Source organism: Bos indicus, chromosome 26, assembly GCF_029378745.1.
Source record: "Bos indicus isolate NIAB-ARS_2022 breed Sahiwal x Tharparkar chromosome 26, NIAB-ARS_B.indTharparkar_mat_pri_1.0, whole genome shotgun sequence".
Lineage (NCBI taxonomy): Eukaryota > Metazoa > Chordata > Mammalia > Artiodactyla > Bovidae > Bos > Bos indicus.
In genome coordinates, this window is record NC_091785.1 from 32,549,558 (window position 1) to 32,573,736 (window position 24,179).

At 37.0% G+C, this 24,179-nt stretch overlaps 1 protein-coding gene across 15 annotated transcripts in view; it reads left to right on the top strand.

The window, feature by feature from the left end:
• VTI1A (vesicle transport through interaction with t-SNAREs 1A) overlaps nt 1–24,179 on the top strand; it is a 382,104-nt gene that overhangs the window by 87,256 nt on the left and 270,669 nt on the right. For all 15 annotated transcript variants that reach the window (XR_011564379.1, XR_011564380.1, XM_070781289.1 and 12 more), the window contains one exon: nt 3,816–3,900. Coding sequence is in view for 13 of the 15 variants with exons in the window: in XM_070781289.1 (XP_070637390.1) it covers nt 3,816–3,900 (85 nt within the window). In the remaining 2 variants the exon portion in view is untranslated. The remainder of the gene's footprint in view (nt 1–3,815; nt 3,901–24,179) is intronic.

Consider the following 24,179-nt stretch of genomic DNA (forward strand, 5'->3'; position numbering starts at 1 on the left):
CATCATTCTCTAGGTGATATGAATGCTAATTTAGAGGTTTGTAGAGAGTGGTTTTCAACAACTCTTCTGATTTAAGATGCATCTGTGATGCCTTCTCAGTAAAAGTAATAATGATATATAAAATGAAGGGTGAAAATACACAAACCCTCACCCCCCAACCTTTTTGTGTTTTTTTTTTTAATCTTCCCTGCATGGAAGCAGATGTATATATTAAAAAAGTATTATAAATCGTAGTTTTGATGTATAAGATTATTCTTGAGGTGAGTGATATGTCAACATTATTCTTCTGCAAGACAGTCTTCGTGTATGTATTTGCATATGCTCAGGCTTAGGTGAAGAATTTGAATTTTCAAATATTAATGCAACCTACTATAGACTGTGGAGAAACTACATGAAGCTCTTGGCCTTGAACTTAGCAATGAATATAAGTAACAAGGCCTTGTGCCTTAGTACCATCAGCATCGTTGACAGATTTAGTTTTAAGCTGAATTGTGTGAACTTAGAAATCTTAATTCTGTAAGCTGAAAACGTCACATCTGCATTTCTTTTAAAATACGTTTCATCATCATTTTATGACTTTTAATTCCTTTGCTGTGGCTATAGCAACAGTTTTATCAGTTATGCTTCTGGAATGCACGTTACCAACACTATAACCCGAAGTGGAATTGTACTTGGAAGAATTAGATCACTCAACTAACAGAATAATATACTCTGAAATATTCTCTTAACAGTCTGTGATATGGATGCAGCATTGATATTTATAGACTAGGTTACAGTGATGACAGTAATGGTATATAGTCTGCTCTGAAGTCATTGTTTCTCAGGCAGGATGCTCAGAGGAATCAAACATTGATTTCCTTCTTGTATCTATCCTAAGAAGACAAACACTCCTCTGCTTCAAAATAGAATGTTTCATACTATTTGGAAACAAAGTATGCCCCATCCAGTCCTCAAGATGCTCTTTTTTGGGGCTCTCTTTTTGGGCTCCTTTCTGAGAAGAGAGCATGCTTGAAATCGGGCTGATAATGCACAGGGAGCTGAACCGCTGTTGCCTGTGCTGAGCTCTCTGTTTGAATCCTGCGTCTCCAGCTCTCCACGTTGCACAGCTCCTCACACAAGTTGAGCTGTGTCTGAAGCTCCAGCACAGCTTCACTTACCTGCTTTGAAAAGGGCTGAGAAGAGGGTGAGAGAATGAGTTTGGGATGGAGTGTGGGGGCAAGTTGAAAGCATCAGCTGCTACTGTACTGTATTTCCTTTCATTTTCAGAGACCAGGGCAATGTACAACTAAGGGAACAATGTAAATAGCACAGCTGTTACAAGAACTTGATTTTAGCTTGACTTAAGTGAAGAGGTTCCAAAATACAAAGTGAGGTCCTGCTGGAAAGCTGCTGGTAAACTGATAGTCCTCTTGTGTGCAGATTTGCTCTGATAAAATTGAACTGTCCTGCAGAAGAGTTACTGACATTATTTAGGAATAGACCCTTTTTTTTTTTTTTTTTTAATGAAAAAGTTGTCTTAGCAGTTTTGCTTTCCATTACAAAGCCATATACTCGATAAGCTAATTTGGCTCCCATTCATGGAATCTCAGAAATCATTCTATGTTTAAATACTTTGTTTCCTACATTTTTATTATTGTATAATTAAACTCTCCATTTTCAGTATTGAACTTTGATTTCTCTAAATCTGCAGTAGCTAAATATTTTCTTTTAGTTTAGGGATTTCACCCAATATGAAAATGAACCAAAATCTTTGATCTGAATTCTTGAATAAAATTCACATTTATTCTTGATGCCACAATGCTGATATCTTTTTAGAGAATCACCTATTTGAAAAATCAAGTCCTTTGTTAAGTTAGAAAACAATATTCAAAGAAGGGAAGAGCAATTCCCCCTCCCAAAACCTTCATGTAGTGAGAATTAGGAATAAGAAAGCTTTTCTTATTCCTAATTTTTGACAAGCTGAGTAAAGTGTTAAATTTATTTAAAAATAGTCATTAGTGCCAAACACATAAAGCTCCCCTTGCTTTTCCTTTTCTCAATTACAGACTGATTTTACATTTTTATGATATATGCTTTCCTTCCTCCCTTTTATTTATTTAGTGCTTTTTTTTTTTTTTTTGCAGAGGGAGGGGCAGTTTTTCTCTTAATTTCTCCACTGTGTAGTAGACGACTCTATTAATTACTATAGACTGTTGTTGCAGCTTTCCTGACCTTCACATCAGGTCCTATCTCTCTGTTCTAAATGCATTGTTTTAATGATTCTTCCCCCCACTCCCCGCAGCACTCCCCCCAAAAAATTTTTTTCAAGGAAAGCTTTGATGTGGCTTTAGCTGCCTCCAACGTCTGGCCGCATCTCAGATGTGTCACCTATGCCGGGAGGGAATAAGGAAATCACGTTTTGAATGGTAATGATAACATACTAATCACTTCCTTTCTTTGAAGATGGAAGCGAGATATTCTGTCAGCATCCCTGGCTGCTAGAGCTTGGAGGCACTGGTCTAGGTGTATTAGCTTAAGTGTGCATGTCAATACAGCTTGCATCTCCAAGATCCATGGGGGCTCATTAGAGCAAGGTGGATCGTTTCGCTCGACAGCCACTCAGATAATATGTGTGGCACCTCCTTTTTTTTTATTATTAGAAAGCATTTCTTCGATTTTAAATGACATCTGTCAACAACACAAACTTGGAGTTATGGTTGCATTTTTTTCTTTCTTTTTGACCAGATACCAAAACTGATTTGGAGGGGTAAAGTACTAATTCATACAAATACATGCATGCACGTACATATACCCAAATATATAGTTACACATATTTTGGTATTTTTAAGTATCCAGACATACATGCATCAGTACACACATATGGACACACACACACACACACACACTCCCAAGGGCATGCACATATTGCTATCCATTCACAGCCATGATTAGCTTATAAATGTATTTGTCAGTCTGAATATGATCAAGTGTATGATTGTTATGCTTTTAAAAAGATCAGCCTCAATGTAGAAAAGAAAGTTCAGAAGCTGAGGATTTGGGGAAAATCTTCTAATTTCCCCCATCAGACATAATATAAAATAATGTATATTATTATCATCATTTTAGTTCTTAGTCTAAAACACTGTGTCGGAAATTCACTTTCAGTATAGTGCCATATATCTGGGGATATTTGGGAATAAATCCACAATTTTGTACATCTGTGTGCATGGAGGAACATGTGTCTCTTGTTTCTTAGTGGTTGTCCTGAGTGGTCTTAGAACTAGAATTGCTGTTTAGTATTCTGTTTTAGTAGCATATGTTGTTCTATATGGCATCTTGCTGCACATCGAAAATTAGGGGGCATTCTTTAAGAATATTAAAAATTTTTTAATTCTTTAGGAACCAAAGGAACTAGTGAGTTTTTTTTTTTTTTTCATGATTGCATTTTATAAAAAATAAATACAAAATAGGGATCATCAATCCATGCAAATAACTCATAAAGCTACTTCTGCTGCAACAGGAAAGATCCAGTTGGTTCTGGTCTTCGTACATTTCTCAGTGTTTTGGAGTAAGATTCACTGTGGCCATGTACAATGTGAGTCTGCCTTCTAAAACAAAACAACAAAAACTGGATGGTCCATACACAATTGATTGATTGAACATCAGTTCATTGTAGTGGTTTGTATAAAGGAAGATTGGCTAAAAATTATCTATAATGGATTGTGATCCACCCTCCCCCCGAAATGTTAGGGCATACAACAGCATTATTTTTTTTAAGGCAAAAAAAAGAACATTGTAGACGGTCGTCTGATTTTTTTTCCCTTTTTCTTTTTCAGAGGGCACATCTGCTCGATAACACAGAGAGGCTGGAAAGGTCATCTCGGAGACTAGAGGCTGGATACCAAATAGCAGTGGAAACCGGTAAGAATTCTGAGAGTGAGCAAATTGTCTTGCTTATGCACAGCAGTCTTCACAACACATGACATTTCAGGGAAACTTCAAAGGAGTAGCAGAGACAGCAGCCCGAGATGTGGTTTACATATTGGGGAGACAATTGGGAGCTTATTTGCGCTTATCTTTTTTCAAGTTAAAAGGCATGACATCTACTGAAAACAGTTCCTGAGGTTTAAAAGTATACATCTGAAAAGAGATGGAATACTTTGTCTAAATTCTACATTTGTCTTAATATGTGGTTACATGTTGTCAGCTTACCCACCCGCAATGATTGCTGGCGCACCGTGCTGTCTCCAGTTGTTTGCTGCTTTGCGATTATTCACATATGTAAAAATTAACATTTTAATCAGTCTAAATGATGTGAACTAGGGGCAAAGAAGTACCAACACCAAGTTTACAGTACTTGTCTGTCCTGGTGGAAATGATTAGGAAGTCATTAGGAAATGATTCCTAACGGCCCTGTTTTGTTTTTATTGTTGTTTCAAATCATGAGCAGAGCCTGTAATCAGATATGGAGAAAAAGAAAGCCATGATAATGGGACTATAAGTGTTAGTTAATACTGTCCAAACTTTTGGTTTGAATTAACACTAGTTATTAATTTCAGAAAACACAGCCCTAATTTGGCTTCTAGGATGAGTTTACTTAAAATAGACATGCTTTTACATTATTAATGTTTCACATAATGTTTATTTTTATCTACTAAGTAAATATCCATTAACCTCTTTATACTTAGCAGTCTCTTATTATTCAGCTATTTTGCAAAGTATAGATTATATAGGACCTATTTTATGTATTTTTGGGTAGCTCTTGCCCAGTGTATGAACAACAAAAATAGGTGGTTGACAACATTTCCATTAATTTTTTTAAAGTTTAATGTTACCAAAAAATATTCATTTTGTAAGAGCAAGTATAGTGAAAATGATTCCAAGTGATTTCTTTTATGAATGGCCAGTGTTCTCCCTTGCCCCTAATTCATGGCTATGTTATATTGGCTTACTTACATGATGAATTCTAAGAAATCAGATAGAATGAACACAAATGACATTGGCATTATAGTAATGGTGAGAAAACTGAAGAAAACCATCAACCCTCCCAGATTTTTTAATAGTGTGGGCAGCCCTTCTTTCTGAGGTTGCTGATAGATTGGCTGTCTGTCCTGATTGGAATAAAAGCCAGTTTTCGTTTCTTCTTTTAGTCCTTGAGCTTACCTTAAGAAGTGACTCGACTGTCTTTGCAAAGATTGCTAATAATGAGAAGTGCCCTGAACATGCGGTCAAAGGACCAGCCTTGGGTTCAAGCTCTTGTTTGTGTGACCTTAAGCAAGCTTCCCAGGTGGCTCAGTGGCAGAGAATCTGCCTGCCAATGCAGGAGAGCCAGGAGATGTGATTACAGTTCTTGGGTTGGGAAGATCTCCTAGAGGAGGAAATGGCAACCCCAACCAGTATTCTTGCTTGAAAAATCCCATGGACAGAGGAGCCTAGCGCACTACAGTCTGTGGGGTTGCAAAGGGTCATACTCGACTGAGCAACTAAGCACAAGCAAATCACATAACCTCTGAGTCTGTTTCTTCTTCAATAAAAGGGAAATTATATTGCCTGTCTCAGAATATTCCTAAGAAATGATGGCATAAGTTAAAATGTGTTATACACCATAAAACACTATTTAAATATAACTATTATTAGTAACGTGTGGTCAGTTGATGATACATAGGCATTTACCTTTCATAGAAAAAAGTTATTTGATCAAAATTTGTATTAAAGGAGTTTCTAAAAAGGAGAATGTATCACTATACCTGTTGAACATTAAAGGACCTTCTTTGTCAAAGCATCCTATTGGTGAGCCTCTTTCCAGACGGGACTGGGTTGGGTTGGGGATGTTCTTGCTATGACACTGATCACAGGGCTTGATTTGGCTAATTGGACTGCCTTTTCTCTCTCACAACACCTTTCATGTAGCTCCCTCCCAAAGCTGAAGAATATAATCAAAGAAGGTCATAGATACTGGAGGGTCATGCATTGATCAAGGTTATAAGATTGAGATTTGATAGTTAACTCCTTTTGGTGAGTGCTCTAACATTAAACTATCAATATAGCCAGCATGGAAGATGCCACTTTAAGGTTGTCCTGCAAACCAACCTCAGTGCCCTTGGATTTTTTAGTAGAATACAGTGGTAAATTAACTGTTGGTGTGTGTGTGTGTGTGTGTGTGTGTGTAAAAGTTGCTTAGTTGTATCTGACTCTATGACTCCCACGGACTGTAGCCCACCAGGCTCCTCTGTCCATGGAATTCTCCAGGCAAGAATACTGGAGTGGGTAGCCAATTCCCTTCTCCAGGACTGCCTGAGTCAGATTCTTTGTTGTCTGAGGGTCCCCTGCATTACAGGCAGATTCCTTATTGTCTGAGCCACCAGGGAAGTCCCAAGTTAACTATAAACTTTTATAAAAGTAGACATTTACATGTTATATTATTTTATATATATATAAATAAACTTGGGAACTTCTTACAGCCTGTAAAACCAAGTCTAGGAGGAGGGATCAGGGTGGGCTTTGTGGAATTAAGCACATATGTGGCACACATCTAGACAGAAGTCATCATGATAATTCATTTCCTTGGATGAATGTGAAAGTGGATGAAGAAATGAGAAAGGAGGCACAAAACGTTTTTCCTGCCCTTCTTGCTGTCTTGTGGGAAATGGGGAAAGTAATTATGGTGGTTTCCATGTTGCTTCTACATTTGCTGCTTCACTGCCAACCCTCAGCTTGGTCATGTCCAGTCAGTCAACAGCTCTGTGTTTTGATTGTTTTGTAAGTTTACTATACTGATCATTTTGTTACAGTATCAGTGGAAGAATAGTATCTTTCAAAAGGGAAAACTTTTAGTGCTTATTGGTTTCTTCTTAAAAACTGTGAAATGCAGCAAGGCATAGTTATGGAAGAGCTATGATGACCTTTGAAACAGTAGGAAAGAGCTTAATGATTTGCAAGTATTGGTCTGAGAATTGGTCCTAGACCACAGCAAGAGTTTTCATCAGTCCACAGTAAAATGAGGGGGAAAAAGTAAAAATTAGTGGTTTTCTTACAAACAAATGTTATTAAAGAACTACACATTTTCTCAGATTATGTTTTTCCTATTTGGGGTGATAAAATAAAGGATAGTTTTGTGATGATGTGATAGAAATAGTAGGTAGAAGTCATATATATCTATATATAGAGAGAGAGATATTTTTTTTCTCTACCTGGAAAATGAACAAAATTGGCAACGGGGTTTTTAACTTTAAAAAATTTAAAAAACATTTTAAATATTTTTTAAAATCGGGATCTCCTGCATTGCAGGAGGATTCTTTACCAACTGAGCTATCAGGGAAGCCTTGCTTAGTCACAACATCTGGGAATTATTGGCTAACGTACTGAATTGGAGAAAGTGACAACAATCCCATTCTCTGGCCCCACTGTTAATCAGCTGTGTGACTTTGAAGAATTCTTAGCTTCTATGTACATGTTCTTTTACTTGCCAAATGGAAACCTGATATAAGATTTGATATATCCTATATGTATATCTTATATTCCATAAGGTTATTATAAAGTTAAGATGAGGTCATATATGTTCAAGTGCTTAGAAAGCAAATAGGGCTGTGGAAAGGTCATCATTTTTATATTATCATCAGCATAAGTGGTTATCCCTGAAAATTGTTGGCAAAAGATTTCAGCAAAAATCTATAAACTTTTCTTGAAGACCTTTATTGGAAAATATCATTTTTAAAGTTTTTTTAATTATATATATATATATGTGTGTGTGGAATAGAATAGAAAGCGTATTATTTTGACCTCTAGCAACTTCCTAGTAAATAATAAAATCCATCTCCTAAAATTCTTGAGTCATTTGTGACATTTTTAAAAGTTATTTTGTCAAATTGGAAAGTTATTTTGTCAAATTGGCAGTTACTATTGCTTTAATAATAGCTACTGAACAGAGGACTCATGTCCTGAATGTACTTGGTCTGAGCAAAAGTACATGATTATATCTAAGTGCCATTTACACCTTGATATTTATTGAGTTTAGTACCAAACAAGTTTCTTTCGTGGCTTTCTTCCTATTTGAGAAAATTGGTGAGGTTACAAGTTATTTGAACAGCTCCATTTAGAAATGAAGAGAGAGGACAAAGAATGTATGACACTGAACTAAAAAGCGGGTGCTTGGACATCTCAGGCTCAGACTGACATCAACAGGGACAATTATCAGATTCATTAGAAAACTTCCTCGGGAGTGACTGTCAAAGACCAAGCACTCTGGTGGTTGTATGAGCCATTGGCATGATCCAATTTAACATTTCTTATAAGTTCTTTTCTTAGAATCTGAATAAAAAGTGGCTCTTCCTTTTTTCATCTACTATTAATAGTTAAGTATGACTCTTAGCTATGAAGATACCTATTTTATTTGAGGTCAGGGCATTAGTATTTAAAACTGTGGGTCACCTGCCATTAATGGGGAAATTATGATTATTTTTTCTTTAAATTAAATACCCTAGAATTACAATAGACACAAAACTAATGGAAGCTGTACAATTAAGAAATAGGCTGAAAGAGAAATTATACAAGGGCAGAAGTGCAAGGTTCACTCTCTCCTTTCAATATGTAAACACAGAGTTTAACACATTTTCCCAGCCTATACCCTAAATGGCAGTGCATCTCTGGAACCAGGTATACTCTTCATATCTTTGAAGACTGATCTGCACCATTTACCAGCCATCCAGTACCCAAGCCTTAAGGTCTGCACCCCTTCTCTCAGTCAACACTTCAAGCCACCCAGCTCTGATGTCGCATTTGGTCAGTGATCTCTCTACAACAGGACGCTGTGCTTCTGCCAGCCTTCCTGCTATGAAGGTGGTCCATCCTTCCCCAAGGGCCCTGCAGGTTCTCCACCCTGGACTAGTGACTGGGCATATGTAGAAATAATACAGTTGTTCATTGAACACTCAATATGAGCCACATGCTGTTCTCAGTACTCTGTATTAGCTCTTCAATCCTTACCACAGCTCTGTGCGGTAAAAACTGTTTTCTCACTTTAAAGATGAGGAAACAAGATCCAGAGAGATTAAGTTATTTGCCCACACTTATTAATCAAATTAGGAAATAGTACAACCAGACTATCTGATTCCATGTCTTCACCAGTAAACCACACTGAAAAATGAATGGGCCCTGCAGACCTAAATTTTCAACATGACCTATTGTGGTCAGAATATGTCATGTTCTCACATCTGTTCAGTTCCTTTTTACACAATTCATTCAAAAACTAACTATTGAGTACGGTGTGGTATGTGCTGAGGATACAGTAGTAAATAAGACTGCCAATGTTCCTGTTCTCAGGTCGCTAAACAGGAAGGGACAGGGAGCAGGATGAAACAGACATTGTTTAAAATTAATAACTAAATGGACAAGATCATTTCTGATGGTGGCAAAGTGAAAAGCAGGGTATGAAGGAATAGCTAGTGAAGTCTATCTTAGGTTAGCTAGTCATGAAAGACCTCCCAGAGAAGTGCCTTGTTAGCTGAGTCTTGGACTGCACAAAGATGCCACCAGCAAGCAGATTTGGAGCCGGTGATTCCAAGAAGACAATGTCAGCACAATGGCTCTGAAATGAGAAGGTATTTGGGTATTCAGGCAACAGAAAGAAGAGTAGTATGGCTGGAGCCAAGTGGGCATTGGGTGTGGTACACAATTAAGTTAGAGCCACATAGGGTGCAGATTCTCTGGGGCCCCAAGGCCTGGAAGGGTGTCTGAATTTGCCTCATAGAGTGTGATGCCATTGGAGAGCTCTCAGCGGGCAAATGGCCTGATCTGAATTAGAGAGGACAAGGATTGTAAGGGTACAGTGGCAGGGGAATGGATACAAGGAGGCATTTCAGAGGCGTATTATAATAATCCAAGATTTGGTCCTTTAACTAGTTTAAATGAATGGAGAGATGGGGAAAATGCAGGAGAAATTATAAGCCTTATTAAAGGGCATTCAGGAGCAAGGAGCTTGGAAATTGTCATTTATTTCCAGATTCTTCCTTAAGGATATCCCCCAAACAAATGGGAACTTACTAGCCCGTGTACCTGGTAGGGCTTTACACAATGGCCGGTCCATCAGACTGGTGGTAATGGACACTTGTGATTATAAGTCTGAGCTTAAAACCAAGTTTATGATAATATTTTATCTGAGGAATAAAAATGATGGTACCTATTTTCTAGAGTTTGTAAGAGGCATAAATAAAAATAATGTAGAGAGATTTTGTGAATTGCCTCACAAAAGTGTGCTTTTTTTTTTTTCCTATAAATCTTCAGTTCAGGTAGGTTTTGAGTATAAACGTAGTCGTCACTTTGCTTCATTTTGTGTCAGTCTGACGAGGAAATGGGTTCATTTCAAAAGAGGGGCTTGGGACTGGCAGCATCAATATCCTCTGGGTGTTAGTTGATAATGTAACATCTTGAGTCCCCTCAGACCTACTGGATCAGAATCTGTATTTGAACACGGTCAGCAGTGATACCTGCACACATTAAAGTTGAGTTAGAAGTCCAGTTTTCAGTGTTAGTTTTTAGTCTGTGTCTGTTTAAACTGGGTAAGTCATCTCACTGAATCTCATTTCCTTGTGTGTATATGTATTACTACACTCATGTTCAAAAATTCAGGCAAGTAGCTTGTATTGTTAATACCTGCACTCATGAAATACAGGTAATAAATATGATTGTATCTGTTAATATTGTTGGTATTAGATGTGAAGGTTGATTGTCTTATAGACGAGCTGTAATAATTATTCATCTTACCTTAGTTAGAAAAATGTGAGTAGGCAATACTTGGCAATTAGAATAGCTAGTAACCTATCCAGTAACATTATCCCACTTTGTTTTTCTCCAAGTACATTTTCCCCTACATTGAACACCACTTAAAATTCTTTTTTAAAAATGGCATAATTTTCACAACTTCTTGTGTATCTTGTTTTATTAGGGAAGTGCAAAGGTGAATTTTCTGAAGAAGGATAATACCAATTTTATGTATTTATAAGTTAGTTTCATAAAGGAAATGTCTACCCAACTCTTGTATGTTGTAGGATTAATACAGAAAATTCCTCCATTTCTATCTGAGAATTTCCTTAGCGGTTCCATTTCCTTCCTATGAAGATTTTCTTTCTCTCTCATTTGTGTGCGTGTGTGTGATTGTGTGTGCACGCATGGGATTGTGTGTGCATATGTGTGTGTATGTGTATAAAAGGAGTCCTGTCATCTAGTTAAGGAATATATTCATCACCTCACACATTTACCTTTGTTTTTTCCCCCCTTTGGTGAAAACATTTAAGTTCTACTCTGTTAGCAAATTTCCATTATACAGTAGTGTTATCAGCTCTAGTCACCGTGTTTTACAGTAGATCCCCAGACCTTATTCATCTAGAAGTTTGTACGTTTTTACCAAAGTTTTTACCCCAATGTGTACTTTTTTTGATTAAAAAATATGGATTTTACTTCAATTTTAATATTTCAATACAGTGTTATAGTTACCTAATTTTAAGCTGCAGATACTCTTCATTTTAGGAATGTAACTCCACAGACCTGTTTTACATATGTCCAGGTTATTTTTGCCTTAAATGATTACCTCATCAAAATCTTCATTCATTTGACCAAATAGAGTTAGTCAGAGAAACATACGGAATACTTTTTTCTTCTGAAAAACAAATCTCAAAATAACAGCATTTTTATGAGAGTTATATACAGGACCGTTTATTTTTCTACTTTGTGTCTTTTTTCAAGAGTTCATACAGGAAAAGCAATCAATAGTGGTATCAGCTTACGTTAAAAAAAAAATCAAACATGTTTCATGTTCGGTACTTATTTAAGGAATCTGAACAAATAAATGCATTTAAGATATGAAGTACCTTCCTTTATATCGTTAATTGTCTCAAAATCTTGGCTGAACTATTGACAGAATTTACCAGAGCCTTTCATGAAGTTATATGGGGATTATAGAGCACGATACTGTGTCTTTATCATGTTCTAACTTTTGGCTCTTGATAAAATATTATTTTAATCAACTCACTAAAGCAGAGGTATTACTTTGCCAACAAAGTAGTCAAGGCTATGGTTTTTCCAGTGGTCATGTATGGATGTGAGAGTTGGACTGTGAAGAAACCTGAGCACCGAAGAATTGATGCTTTTGAACTGTGGTGTTGGAGAAGACTCTTGAGAGTCCCTTGGACTGCAAGGAGATCCAACCAGTCCATCCTAAAGGAGACCAGTCCTGGGTGTTCATTGGAAGGACTGATGCTGAGGCTGAAACTCCAATACTTTGGCCACCTTATGTGAAGAGTTGACTCATTGGAAAAGACCCTGATGTTGGGAGGGATTGGGGGCAGGAGGAGAAGGGGACGACAGAGGATGAGATGGCTGGATGGCATCACTGACTCGATGCACATGAGTTTAGGTGAACTCCAGGAGTTGGTGATGGACAGGGAGGCCTGGCGTGCTGCGATTCATGGGGTCGCAAAGAGTCAGACACGACTGAGCGACTGAACTGAACTGAACTGAACTGATGGAACCCACTTAGAAATTTTAGTCAGGTTGGGAGTATATATTGAGACCAGGTTTTTACCAAACAAAAATCAGTCATTTTCTTTATTTTTTAAGAGTTTCTTCCATATCTACTGACATTTTCTTATTCTTCTACCTCCTCCTCCTCATTATTATTAATCATTTTTTCTCCTCATCTTCCCTTTTCTCCTGTTTCCCCCTCATCTTGTTCTTCAAGAAGTATTTTGAGTGTTTACTATGCTGCTGCTGCTGCTGCTGCTAAGTCGCTTCGGTCGTGTCCGACTCTGTGCGACCCCATAGATGGCAGCTATGGGGTTCCCCGTCCCTGGGATTCTCCAGGCAAGAACACTGGAGTGGGTTGCCATTTCCTTCTCCAGTGCATGAAAGTGAAAAGTCAAAGTGAAGTTGCTCAGTCGTGTCCGACTCTTTGTGACCCCATGGACTGGAGCCTACTAGGCTCCTCCGTCCATGGGGTTTTCCAGGCAAGAGTACTGGAGTGGGGTGCCATTGCCTTCTCTGGTTTACTATGCTAGGTACAGTGTAATAATTTGATTCAGGAATATCAATCCTTGAATGTATTATCATCTTCAGAAAAGATTAACAGTTAAAACAATGCATGATAATAAAATATAATGCCTAAAACTACTTTCAACATTAGAAGCCAGCTTGGAACTGAGCTAACATCTCAAGAAACATAAAAAACGTTGTTGGTTCCCACCCGTACTCCATTTGCTGATAAGTCATTTATAAGATTCCTCGGGACATAGACACAAAATGTGTTAACTGCTTATTTCTTGCTCTTAGAACTGTTGTGAGTCAGTTCAAAAATAAATTTCTGATTCTGTACTGTTAGTGAGAGTGGTGCAGTATTATATGAAAGAAGGAAAATGTTGTATTTCATTTTATTCAACAAGCTTTCATTGAATTCTACCGAGTGTCAGTCACTTCAGAGATGCCAAGCTAGAAAGACAAGATAGCCCCATCTTAGTTCATCTAAGTAGAGAATGTTCTGTCTTTAAACACCAATTCAGATTTCTAATGTTAAGTAATTTTGTTCAACATAGATTGGAATTCAGAAAGGCACTATCATGTCCAAACCAGTGCAGAAATAACAAGTTAACATTTGGTGGTGTTCTATAACATAGGAAGGGAAAATGGGATTATTACCGAACATGGGATTATACAGTTGGCTTGATATTAACCATCTCTTTTATCCAGCCATATATATTTTAGAGAAAAGATTTTTCTTTAGAAATATTAAACTTTCTGACGGAAAAAGTTATCTCTAGAAAATGTTTTTCTATTCATCATTTTGAGTGATAGACTAAGTGGTTGTACTTTCAGAACCTTAAAGCTGTCTCTGCTAGAATAGGTATTTTTTAAAATGCTGAGAAGAATTACTTGACCACATCCAATGGTTATTTTTTAAAGTCTACCCAGTGGTAAAAGAATCATTTTAATGTGTAGTTATCACTTACTTTATAATTACAACCCTATTAAAGTCTTACCTCTCAGAAAGCTGTGGTTCTGCTCTGAAAAGAACAGAGGAGGTTGTCATTTGGGGTGAAGCTCTTAAAGTGTATTTTCAAGTTGTGCTTAAATTTACTTTGTGAGGTTCCCTAAGATACTGGTGTGCTCCATAGTGGCAAGAAAAGGATGTCATTTAAACCCTATTTGGAGAACCTTCTCCTTAGGTGGTCCAAGGGCATTCATAGGGTTCATTTTTAATCCATTAAAAAGTATTATACTCCTTTTTAAAGGTTTCTTACCCCATAAAGCCTATCACTTTTCCAGTTGGTTTGTAAGATACACGTGAAGCCATTCTTATTCTGTTGCATCTCTGTGAGTTGAGAAAAGAACGACGACCAAAGCAGGTCGCTAAAACGCCAATTTACTTTCAAATATTACAGTGAAGGACGGTTAAGCTTATGACCTTGTTGCACTGTGCTTATATAACTTTCCTTGGGATTTTTTTTTTTTTAATCAGGTTTATTTTCCCTTTGAGTCTGACTTCTAGTGCCCAGAAGTTTTCTTTTCAGCGGTGTTTATATATTTAACAGAATTTTCTGAGGTGGGTGCTACAGAAATTTCACAGCATGGGTTCACATTGGACTAAGACTTTGTATACGACTTATATCAAGTGGAAAACTTGATGGGCATAAGCTTTAAAAATGGCTTTTTTTGTGTGCTCTATATTTGAAGCTTTCTTCTGTATTTCCTGTTGGGCTACAGTGTTTTCCAGCGTTGCCATAAGAGAACAAAGTCAACATTAAAAAATAATTTTTTATTGAAGAATATGTTTTTCCAAGTAAAGTCATTATCAAAGAGACTGTCATGGTGGGTCATCATTCATGTGTGGCACTGTGTTGCCCTTTTGCATCTTGAGATATAAATTCTAAGTCGTAGTTAAATAAATATCTATTTATTTAGAGATAGAAATAAACCACCCTAAAGCCAGACAAGGAAAAAAAAACTTTTTGAAGACTATTCCTTTTGGAGGAAAAATAAGCTTGTTGTTGGCTAATCCTAACATTGTCCTCCGTGTGGTAATTACATCACAATCAATTATCTAAGGTCCTGTACCGCATTAAAAGGTTATTTTTGTCTACGTAAAATACACCTTTTAAGTTGAGGTCATTGTCTTGATTTCCATTTTCAATGCTATTTGTGACACATGGCACTGGAAGCGATCACAGTGGAACCCTCTGTTTTTATTCCAAAAACAATTATTAAGCCCTAAGAAATTAGTTAGGGTTCATTAGACCTGGACTGGGCTAAGGTGATCTCTGAAATAGCAAGGAAAATGCTGCCTTAAATTAATAGTATTAGTAAGATATGCATTTGGGAGTCAGGTAGGGAAGGTAATCAACCCACCTTAAAGGAAAAATAGATTTTATATAATTCAAGAAGGAATTTAGACCCTGACCCAATTCTTGGCATTTAGAATATGAAGTTCCTTTATAAGCTGGTATATGTTGGCAAAATATCTGTCTGGAAAATACATAGTTATAAATCCCCATAATAAATATAATTAGTGTTTTCAAAGCAGGGTGGAGAAAGGAAATAAGTCTATTTTATAGTGTCAGGGAAAGTCTCAGAATAGATGAGCCATATAGAATAAATACAAGGTGAGCTATGGAAGTGGGTAAGCCATGAGCAAAGTGGGTAAGTCATTGGGATGAGTACGTGGCTTATGAGAATTTCTAGAGTGTGTCATAGGGCATATCTAACATTCATCTTAGTTAATAAGTATACTTGAAAGTGATAACATTTATTTTAAAAGCATTTCCTTCAAAATTTTTTATTATTTCAGAATAACCTCTCTAATTCATCTGTCCATTTTCATAGTTAACGCATTGTAGAGGTTTTTAATGCTTTCACCCTTGCATTATGTGCTAAAAATAATAATGCTAATATCAGGAATAATGTTGTATAATCAGCTTTGAAATTTTTAAACAACTTTTTGTACGTCTTTTTACATCCATTACATCATTGTATCAATCAATACATTAACTTATCTAAAATGGCATTGCTTGTTTAAATTAAGTAGACTGATCCCCTGAACACCACCCTAAATGCCATTAATTTTCATGAACCAGAATGGCTATTAAATTTTATTTGGTTTAGCATTTTCCTCTTCCTCATTAGTACATCTGTGAATTAGGTATAATGTTCAGTGCTCTGTGCAAACCTGTTGGTGATTAGAATGTATTATTTAAACAAACAAAACTCTGTCATAACCGGGCTATACAAATTTAAAGGATTTACCAATTTTTCTCACCGGTGAAATGCGTAGGACTTCTACAGTGTCATCCAAATTTTTCACGTAGCTGAGTTAAAGAGATTGACTGGAGTGACTTTGTTAATATAAAAAGAAAACTTTTTTTTTTCAAACACTATGACTCTAAAAGGTAGGCATGAAGATGGACCAGGTATCTTACTGCCTCACTGGTATTGCCAGCTGTGAATTTTCTTGCTGTAATGAATCCCCTCGTTTTTATTGCTGTGTGCAGGGTACAGTGCTTCATTTTTCTTCCTACTTGGATTTTGTATAGAATGCACACCCCATATAGTTCTTTAAATTCACACTGTTGTGCAAACAAGTCAGTCTTTCTGTTCTCTCCTTTGTTAACTGTCAGAGTTGTGGAGCAACAGTTCTTTCATGCCCTCCGTGAGTTGCTGAACTCTACTCAAATTAAACACCGTAAGATTATCAGCAGGTTACAAAGGTGGAGTGGCTCTTTCTCTTTGGCATTTTTGTGTGACATTGTCTTGATCTGGAAGATACTAACAAATTTGAAATAGTGAAATAATCATCTCACACCCACCCCTTGTAAATTGGAACTTTGTGTCTACCATGTAAAGAGTAGGAAGAACAGATGTATAATTTTTGCTGTCCTTTGAGGATTCAAAAAAAAGTTACCTGTGTAAAATGCATAGGGATTATATTTTTAATCCAAGTACCAAGTTGGATCACCTGTCTTCCACCTGCAGTGAAGCAAAATGAAATGTTCATGGAGCTTTGTAACTAGAGAGACCCAGGTTCAAGCCTTGGTTCTACCACTTTATAACTGGGAAACCTTGGGCAAGTTCCTTCGCCTTTCCGTGTCTTCATTTTCTAATATGTAAAAGTGTTTGCAGGTCTTCTCTGTGGAGGTTGTTTTAAGACTTACATAAAGTAAACTGAGAAGGCAATGGCACCCCACTCCAGTACTCTTGCCTGGGAAATCCAAGGAGCCTCATAGACTGCAGTCCATGAGGTCGCTAAGAGTCGGACACGACTGAGCGACTTCGCTTTGACTTTTCACTTTCATGCATTGGAGAAGGCAATGGCACCCCACTCCAGTATTCTTGCCTGGAGAATCCCAGGGACGGGGGATCCTGGTGGGCTGCCGTCTGTGGGGTCGCACAGAGTCAGACACAACTGAAGCGACTTAGCAGTAGCAGTAGCAGCAAAGTAAACTGTATAAAAGATTGAACACATGTTGTCTATCGTAGGTGCTCAATAAAGGTTAGTTTCCATTATTATGCTACTTTACATAGTAACAGTAGCTGCTATGACACATAAACCTCAAATTCCCCAGTGGCTTTATGTATGTGCATGCTAACTTGCTTCATGTCCAACTCCTTGTGACACTAAGGACTGTAGCCCACCAAGCTCCTCTGTCCATGGGATTCTCCCGCAAGAATACTGGAGTGGGTTGTCATTTTCTTCTCCAGGGGATCTTCCTGGCCCAGGGATCGAACCTGCATCTCCTGTGGCTCCCACATTGCAGGTGGATTCTTTACTGCTGAGCCATGGGGGTAACTTGATGTGGTGGAGATTATCTCCACTCTGGGAATAGTCTGGGGCAGTTGTTCCTTGTGAGCAGATGACCTTCTGTGTGGTGAGTCAGAATTCCAGTTCTCTTCCACTTGGTAGCTCTGTCCTGCACCCAGCCTTAGAGGCCTTTACATTTTGCCAGTGGCCAAGGCAAAGAGAGAACAGAGGAGGCATACCTACTTTAAAACACCAGAGGAGGCAGCTGGCATACTTTGATGCTGTATATATTCCACTGGCAAGAATGAGTAGAATGATGTCACCAAATACAAGAGGGCTAAGAAATAGACTTCCAACCCGATAACCACTTTCTCATCACAACATATAATAAAGAAGTGTGCTCAGTCACTTCAGTCATGTCCAACTCTGTGACCCTATGGACTGTAGCCCCGCCAGGCTCCTCTGTCCATGGGATTCTCCAATCAAGAATATTGGAGTGGGTTGCCATTTCCTCCTGTAGGGGATCTTTCTGACCCAATTATCAAACCCACATCTCATATCTCCATTGGCAGTCGGGTTCTTTATCACTAGCACCACCTGGGAATCCAACTGGACAATCACTTTGTCATCACAGTTTATAGTAAAGAAGAGAAAGAACAAATATGCATGGGTAATTTATCCTCCTCTGCCATACAGTTTATTCTTTGCCCACTTCACTGCCCCATAATCAGTTAAAACCCTGAGTTGTAACAGTATAATGGGATGCGATGGAAGAATAGCTGGCTTTTGGGTCAGGTCAGTGATTATAATCTAGTATTTGTGTCAAATGAAATTTTCTTATTTATATAGACACAGTAAAGAGTCAATATTGTTTGCTTTCTTTTCTACCAGGCATTTATCTTCGTTCACTTCTCAAATTTATATTCCTTAGATCTGTAACGAAAGATAATTCTGCTGTGTGTGTTTTCATCTAAGTGTTGACAATAGATGCTGCTAAGTCACTTCAGTCGTGTCCGACTCTGTGCAACCCCATAGATGGCAGCCCACCAGGCTCCCCTGTCCCTGGGATTCTCCAGGCAAGAACATTGGAGTGGGTTGCCATTTCCTTCTCCAATGGATGAAAGTGAAAAGTGAAAGTGAAGTCGCTGAGTCGTATCCGACTCTTAGCGACCCCATGGACTGCAGCCCACCAGGCTCCTCCATCCATGGGAATTTCCAAGCAAGAGTACTGGAGTGGGGTGCCATTGCCTTCTCCGTGACAATAGATACAAGTCAGCAAATTTATTTATCCCGTTTCTAAAGTATGTGCTCAAAGAACATTGCAAACTGTCGCAACCCGGGAAACCTAGAGACAGGATAACTATATATAATGTGATGTTCTGGATGGGGTCCCGAAACATTAGATAAAATGCCTAAGGGTGTTAGACAAAAACTAAGGAAATATGAACCAAGTATGGACTTTAGGAAATAGTAATTGTCAATATTGGTTCATTAACTGTGACAAATGTACCACAGTAATATAAGATGTTAATTATGGGGGAAACTGGGTATTAAGTATGTGAGAGCTCTATCATAAATTTTCTGTAGTCTAAAACTGTTCTAAAAGAAGGGTTTTTTAAACAAGTACACTGAAGTCACAGTGGTCTTCATATTTATTGACTGCCCATAGTGTAATATGTCATTGTTGCAGACCTGGCCTCAGCCTAACTTTTATATTACTACTGTCAATAATTTGGTCTTTCCAGTAACTGTTAATAATAGGACCTGTGTCTAATTAAAGCATCTTGCCCAGGTTTTGGCACTAGTAAATGCTTTAGAAATGTTTCTTTTCTCTTCCTCCCTTGATATTTCTAGTAAGTCTGAAGAGGAAAGTATGAACTTCCTGAAAAGATCAGACTAATAAATTACTCAAGTTCATGACTCTAAGAAATATTAGGTATATATGAGGACGTGGTCTCAGTGTCCGGGTGATTTACCCTCCTTGTGCCATCTTTAAGTGTGTAAGAATGCAGAAACCATTTTACTTATTGGAACAACAGTCAATATATTTTTTTGTTGTGTAGTCTAAGAAAACACAACAGGCTGCAGCATAATAATGAAAATGGTTCCTAGTTTTTCCTCTTCTGAAGTTTCTAAAATGTTGTTTAGTTGCTAAGTCATGTCCAACTCTTTGCAACCCCACGGTCTGTAGGCCACGGGGAATGTTACTGTTTAATTATACAATTAAACATATAAGTATAAAACATACATATGTTTTATACATAAACATATATATATTATGTATGTTATAAACACATAAATATAAAACATAAATATAAAACAATATATTTAAAAGTGACTAAAATCCATTCTTGAAAAATTATGTCACATCATAGTCTCTCAAATGTTATACATTTACAGAGAGGGAAAGATTCCTTATATCAATAGCATGAAGAGGCAAAACACTTGTAAAAACAGTTTTTGCTTATTTTTATTTCTCCTTATTTAACTGCCCAAATTGTGTAATACTAGGATTTATATCTAAAGGTCACGGTCGCTGAAAATTCTATAGTAACAGACTTTTAAATCTCTACATGTGTATTTTTAACTTCCTTAGTCTATTTCTTAGGATTATTCTGGTGTGATTACGATGATTTTTTTTATTTCTCCAAACACAGTTGTACCCATTTCAGCAATATTTATATGTGAAAGGAAGTGGAAGTTCGAATCCAGATTCGTTGACCCTTGAGATCGTATATTGACCTTAGTAGGTATTAACTTTTCAGATCAATAAGAGCTGTTATTGACCTCAAAGAAGAGTCAATATCTGCTTGTTAATTTTCAGCTTGAAAATGTTATATATTTTGTTCTTCATTATTACCCTACTTATATCAGGTTTTTTTTTTTAAAGGTCTTTTTCTGCCAAGATAGCATCATGTCAAAATATTTCTGTTTTAGTGTTTAAGGAGATAATCACTGGATATGGTCATCATTTTAGGGTTTTTTTGTTTTGTTTTGTTTTGTTTTTAGTTTTCTAATGGTTAATTTTAATTTTTTGTAAAATTACAACTGTCTGAGAGTCACACTGTTCAGAATAGTGATTGTGTTTTATTTAATATAGTTTTTAACACTTGAGAAACAAGTTTAAATAGTCTGTAGCTCATGGCAAGAATATTCTGACATGTATATATGAGAAATGAAAAGAAAGTTAAATTGGAAATAAGTGGTCTGAAAAGGAAATAATTAATAATGTTTTTTACCTTTCCATGTATAAATGTAAAAGATCAATGGAGGCGAATGTTCAGTATGTACTTTTTATGTGGATAAACATTAAAGGCTTTCAGGTAAGTACTTGTGTGGGTTTGAATTTTAAAAGCCTGAACTTCTAAAGTTTTATTAAGTGTTTAGGTTGTAAGTATTGGTAGAGAAGTGGCTTTTCACATCATCATTGTTTTGTATATTAACACGGAAATGTCAAGTTTTGCATAACTTGAAATGTCTCAGAATTGCCTACTGCTGAAATTCAAATGTCAGAACAATACGTCTGCACATATATGACTCTGATATTTCAGCTCTAAAAACCTCATAAATGATTCAGCATCACTTTGGCCTTGTCATGATATAACTTTAAAAACAGGGAGAATGATTTAAATCTGGTTTAGAAAGTGCTAGTCTCATTCGTGTTCTTGCCTGGAGAAGCCCAGGGATGGAGGAGCCTGGTGGGCTGCCGTCTATGGGGTCGCACAGAGTCACACACGACTGAAGCGACTTAGCAGCAGCAGCAGTCTCATTCAGTCCAGGCCTAAAGCACTAATTTCTCAATCCATTAATGGTCATTAGTCCTTTTTAAAAACTACGTAACCGTTTTGGTGAAGAATTTGAATTTTAATAAGGATTCTTTCGGTATTTTGCACAGTTGCAAAAATGCTAAAATATTTTTTAGCTTATATTTTAAGCTAAAGATTGGCTTATCTTACCCCAATTTGTGATATTAGTTAATTGTCACGGAGTCCTCACTATGAGAAAGTAAATAAAAACTTCTCTTTTTTTTCAGGAGATGAATGGTTTCCAGGTCATAAATGATAAATAAAGACTAAATGATCTGTGGAAATTGACCCTGTACTATTAATTTACTCTTCCAAAGTTTATATGACATTTGTACGTTTAAAACTGTAAACTTTAGAGCTGGAATGAGCCTTAGATGACAGAGCTGATCCTGTCATTCTAGGCAGAAAACTGTATTTTGATGTCCAGTTCCTATGTATTGCTACTTGGTTTAATAGTTTTTATTTAAACATCTCAAATATTGTTGACTACTACTGGCATATTAATAATTTGGGATAAAATTCCTTTACTACCCCTGTATTTTTGTATTATTTCCTTTCTAATGGAAAGAAAGTCTTTCCCCAGGGGAACTTTATCACTTGAAGAGGCTTATTTTCATACATGTTCCTAATAGATCTACTTCCTTTACTAGGATATTAAGTTATGACAATTAAAATAGGCCAATATTTTAATATGATAAAATTGATATGTTTGGTATCTTACCATTCTAGAAATAAAAAACACCATTAGAGTCATAACATGGAGTGTGTACCTTGGCGTGTTTCATTTTTTCTCTGCTAGGAGATTAGTGGAAAATAAGCTCTGTAAATTAAATTTTATTGCAAAATTATCTTCCGATGTTCAGCAGTGAAGATAATATAGAGTGATAAGGCTGGAGTGGATTTGTATAAGGCAATTACAGCATGAAGGCTACAAATCTGAATGAAAATTTGCTCAAGCTTTCCTATAATCTGTAGAAAACTTCATTTTGAAATGTTTAAAATTGTCTCGTTTTATGCAGTTAATATTATACTTAAGGTATATTGCAGTTTGAAAGCAGCATTACTGAATGGTTTTAGTGACCATTATCAGTGAGTAGTACAAAAAAAATACATATTTTCTCATACTTGGAAAAGTATCATTTCAAAAAGTCTCTGTGCTACTGGAGTTTCTTTTCTAAAGCTTGCTTTATCCAGTGAAGCCATTTCTCATTTTAGATAACTATTTCCCAAAATTAAGATTAAAGTGTCCACTTGTGTATTTCACTCTCACCTTGGCACATGTAAGGAGGGACTTCTATTCCAGATCTTCATTGTATAATTATATAGCTGGCCCTTGTAGCTTTACTTACACCTCAGTTCCTGAGTTTGGCCTTTACATGGTAATTACAAACAGATAAGAACAAAGACATTGTTCTTGAATTATGTAGAAAATTGGTTTGAAAGGGCCTTCTACAAGTAAACTTGAAGAAGAAAATGTGAGTGTATGCGTATGCACAAACATATATGTACCCCCTCCCACCCTGCAAACTCCAGTTCTTATGTGTTTTTTGGTCTTACGTTCTTCTCCACAAATCCATCAGGACTCATTTGGTGGGTGTCTGATATGAACAAACTAGTGTCACAAGGTACCAGAGTGATGGAGACAGATTACAGTTGTGTCAGCATTGAGACTCCATCCCAAGGAATTGAACATCCAATAGCATTATACATCAGAAATTATTAAAGGGATATGTTCATTACGTGATGGAGAGAGAATCCTGTCATCCTTAAGAAAGAAAGAAATCCCTTTAATAAATAGTAGCCTAAAAAGGAAAAAAAACAAAACACAGTTTTCCAGAAGTTACTTTTTACTTCATCCAGGGATCTTGGAAAAGATAATTTTATTGATTGGGTACACAAAAATACTTATCAAATACTTACCATAGACTTACCGTGTAACCATTACTTCAGGCATTTCATCCAGCTAAACTGACTCTAATGCCATCATGAATGAAGACTGTGGAGGTTTCTCAAGATGAAAACAGCCCATTAAGAAGTGATCTGAACCAGTTTCAAGAAGCAGAGCTTGAGACCTGGTCTGTGAAACTTGGCTAGGAAAAAGTTCCCTCAGCGCTGGGCATATACCAGCTCTGCAGGCCCCAACTTTATTAGTGTGGAGATAAGCTGATTAGGTCTTGTCAATCAAAGGTGCCCATATCTCAATTGAGAGACACACACTCTCTCAATTTTTCTCTAAGCATTGAAGCAGGCAACAAAGAGAGAGATGTGTGGTATGCATCCCTACGGTTGTCGCCACGCAGGGTGCAAGGGTCCTGTGATGATGTGATGACTGTATTAAAGAGTACATCAATTTGTTTTAAAGTGTTTTGATTTTTTATGGTGGCATTAAGAGAGAGAACATTGTGGTTGTAGCTTTACTAGAAAGCAAAGAGTTCTAGAAGAAGAAAAAAAAAGTGTCTCTTTGAAGCCTACCAGGGCTTTGAATCTTGCTGTGCCAATGGGCGCTTAAGTGCTCCTGTAACTGGCAACCTCAGATCCACCATCAGCTTAGGAACTACCTTCCTTCCCAAATTATTCATTTAGAGGAATAGGAGGAAATGTTTAAATTGACCTAAGTGATA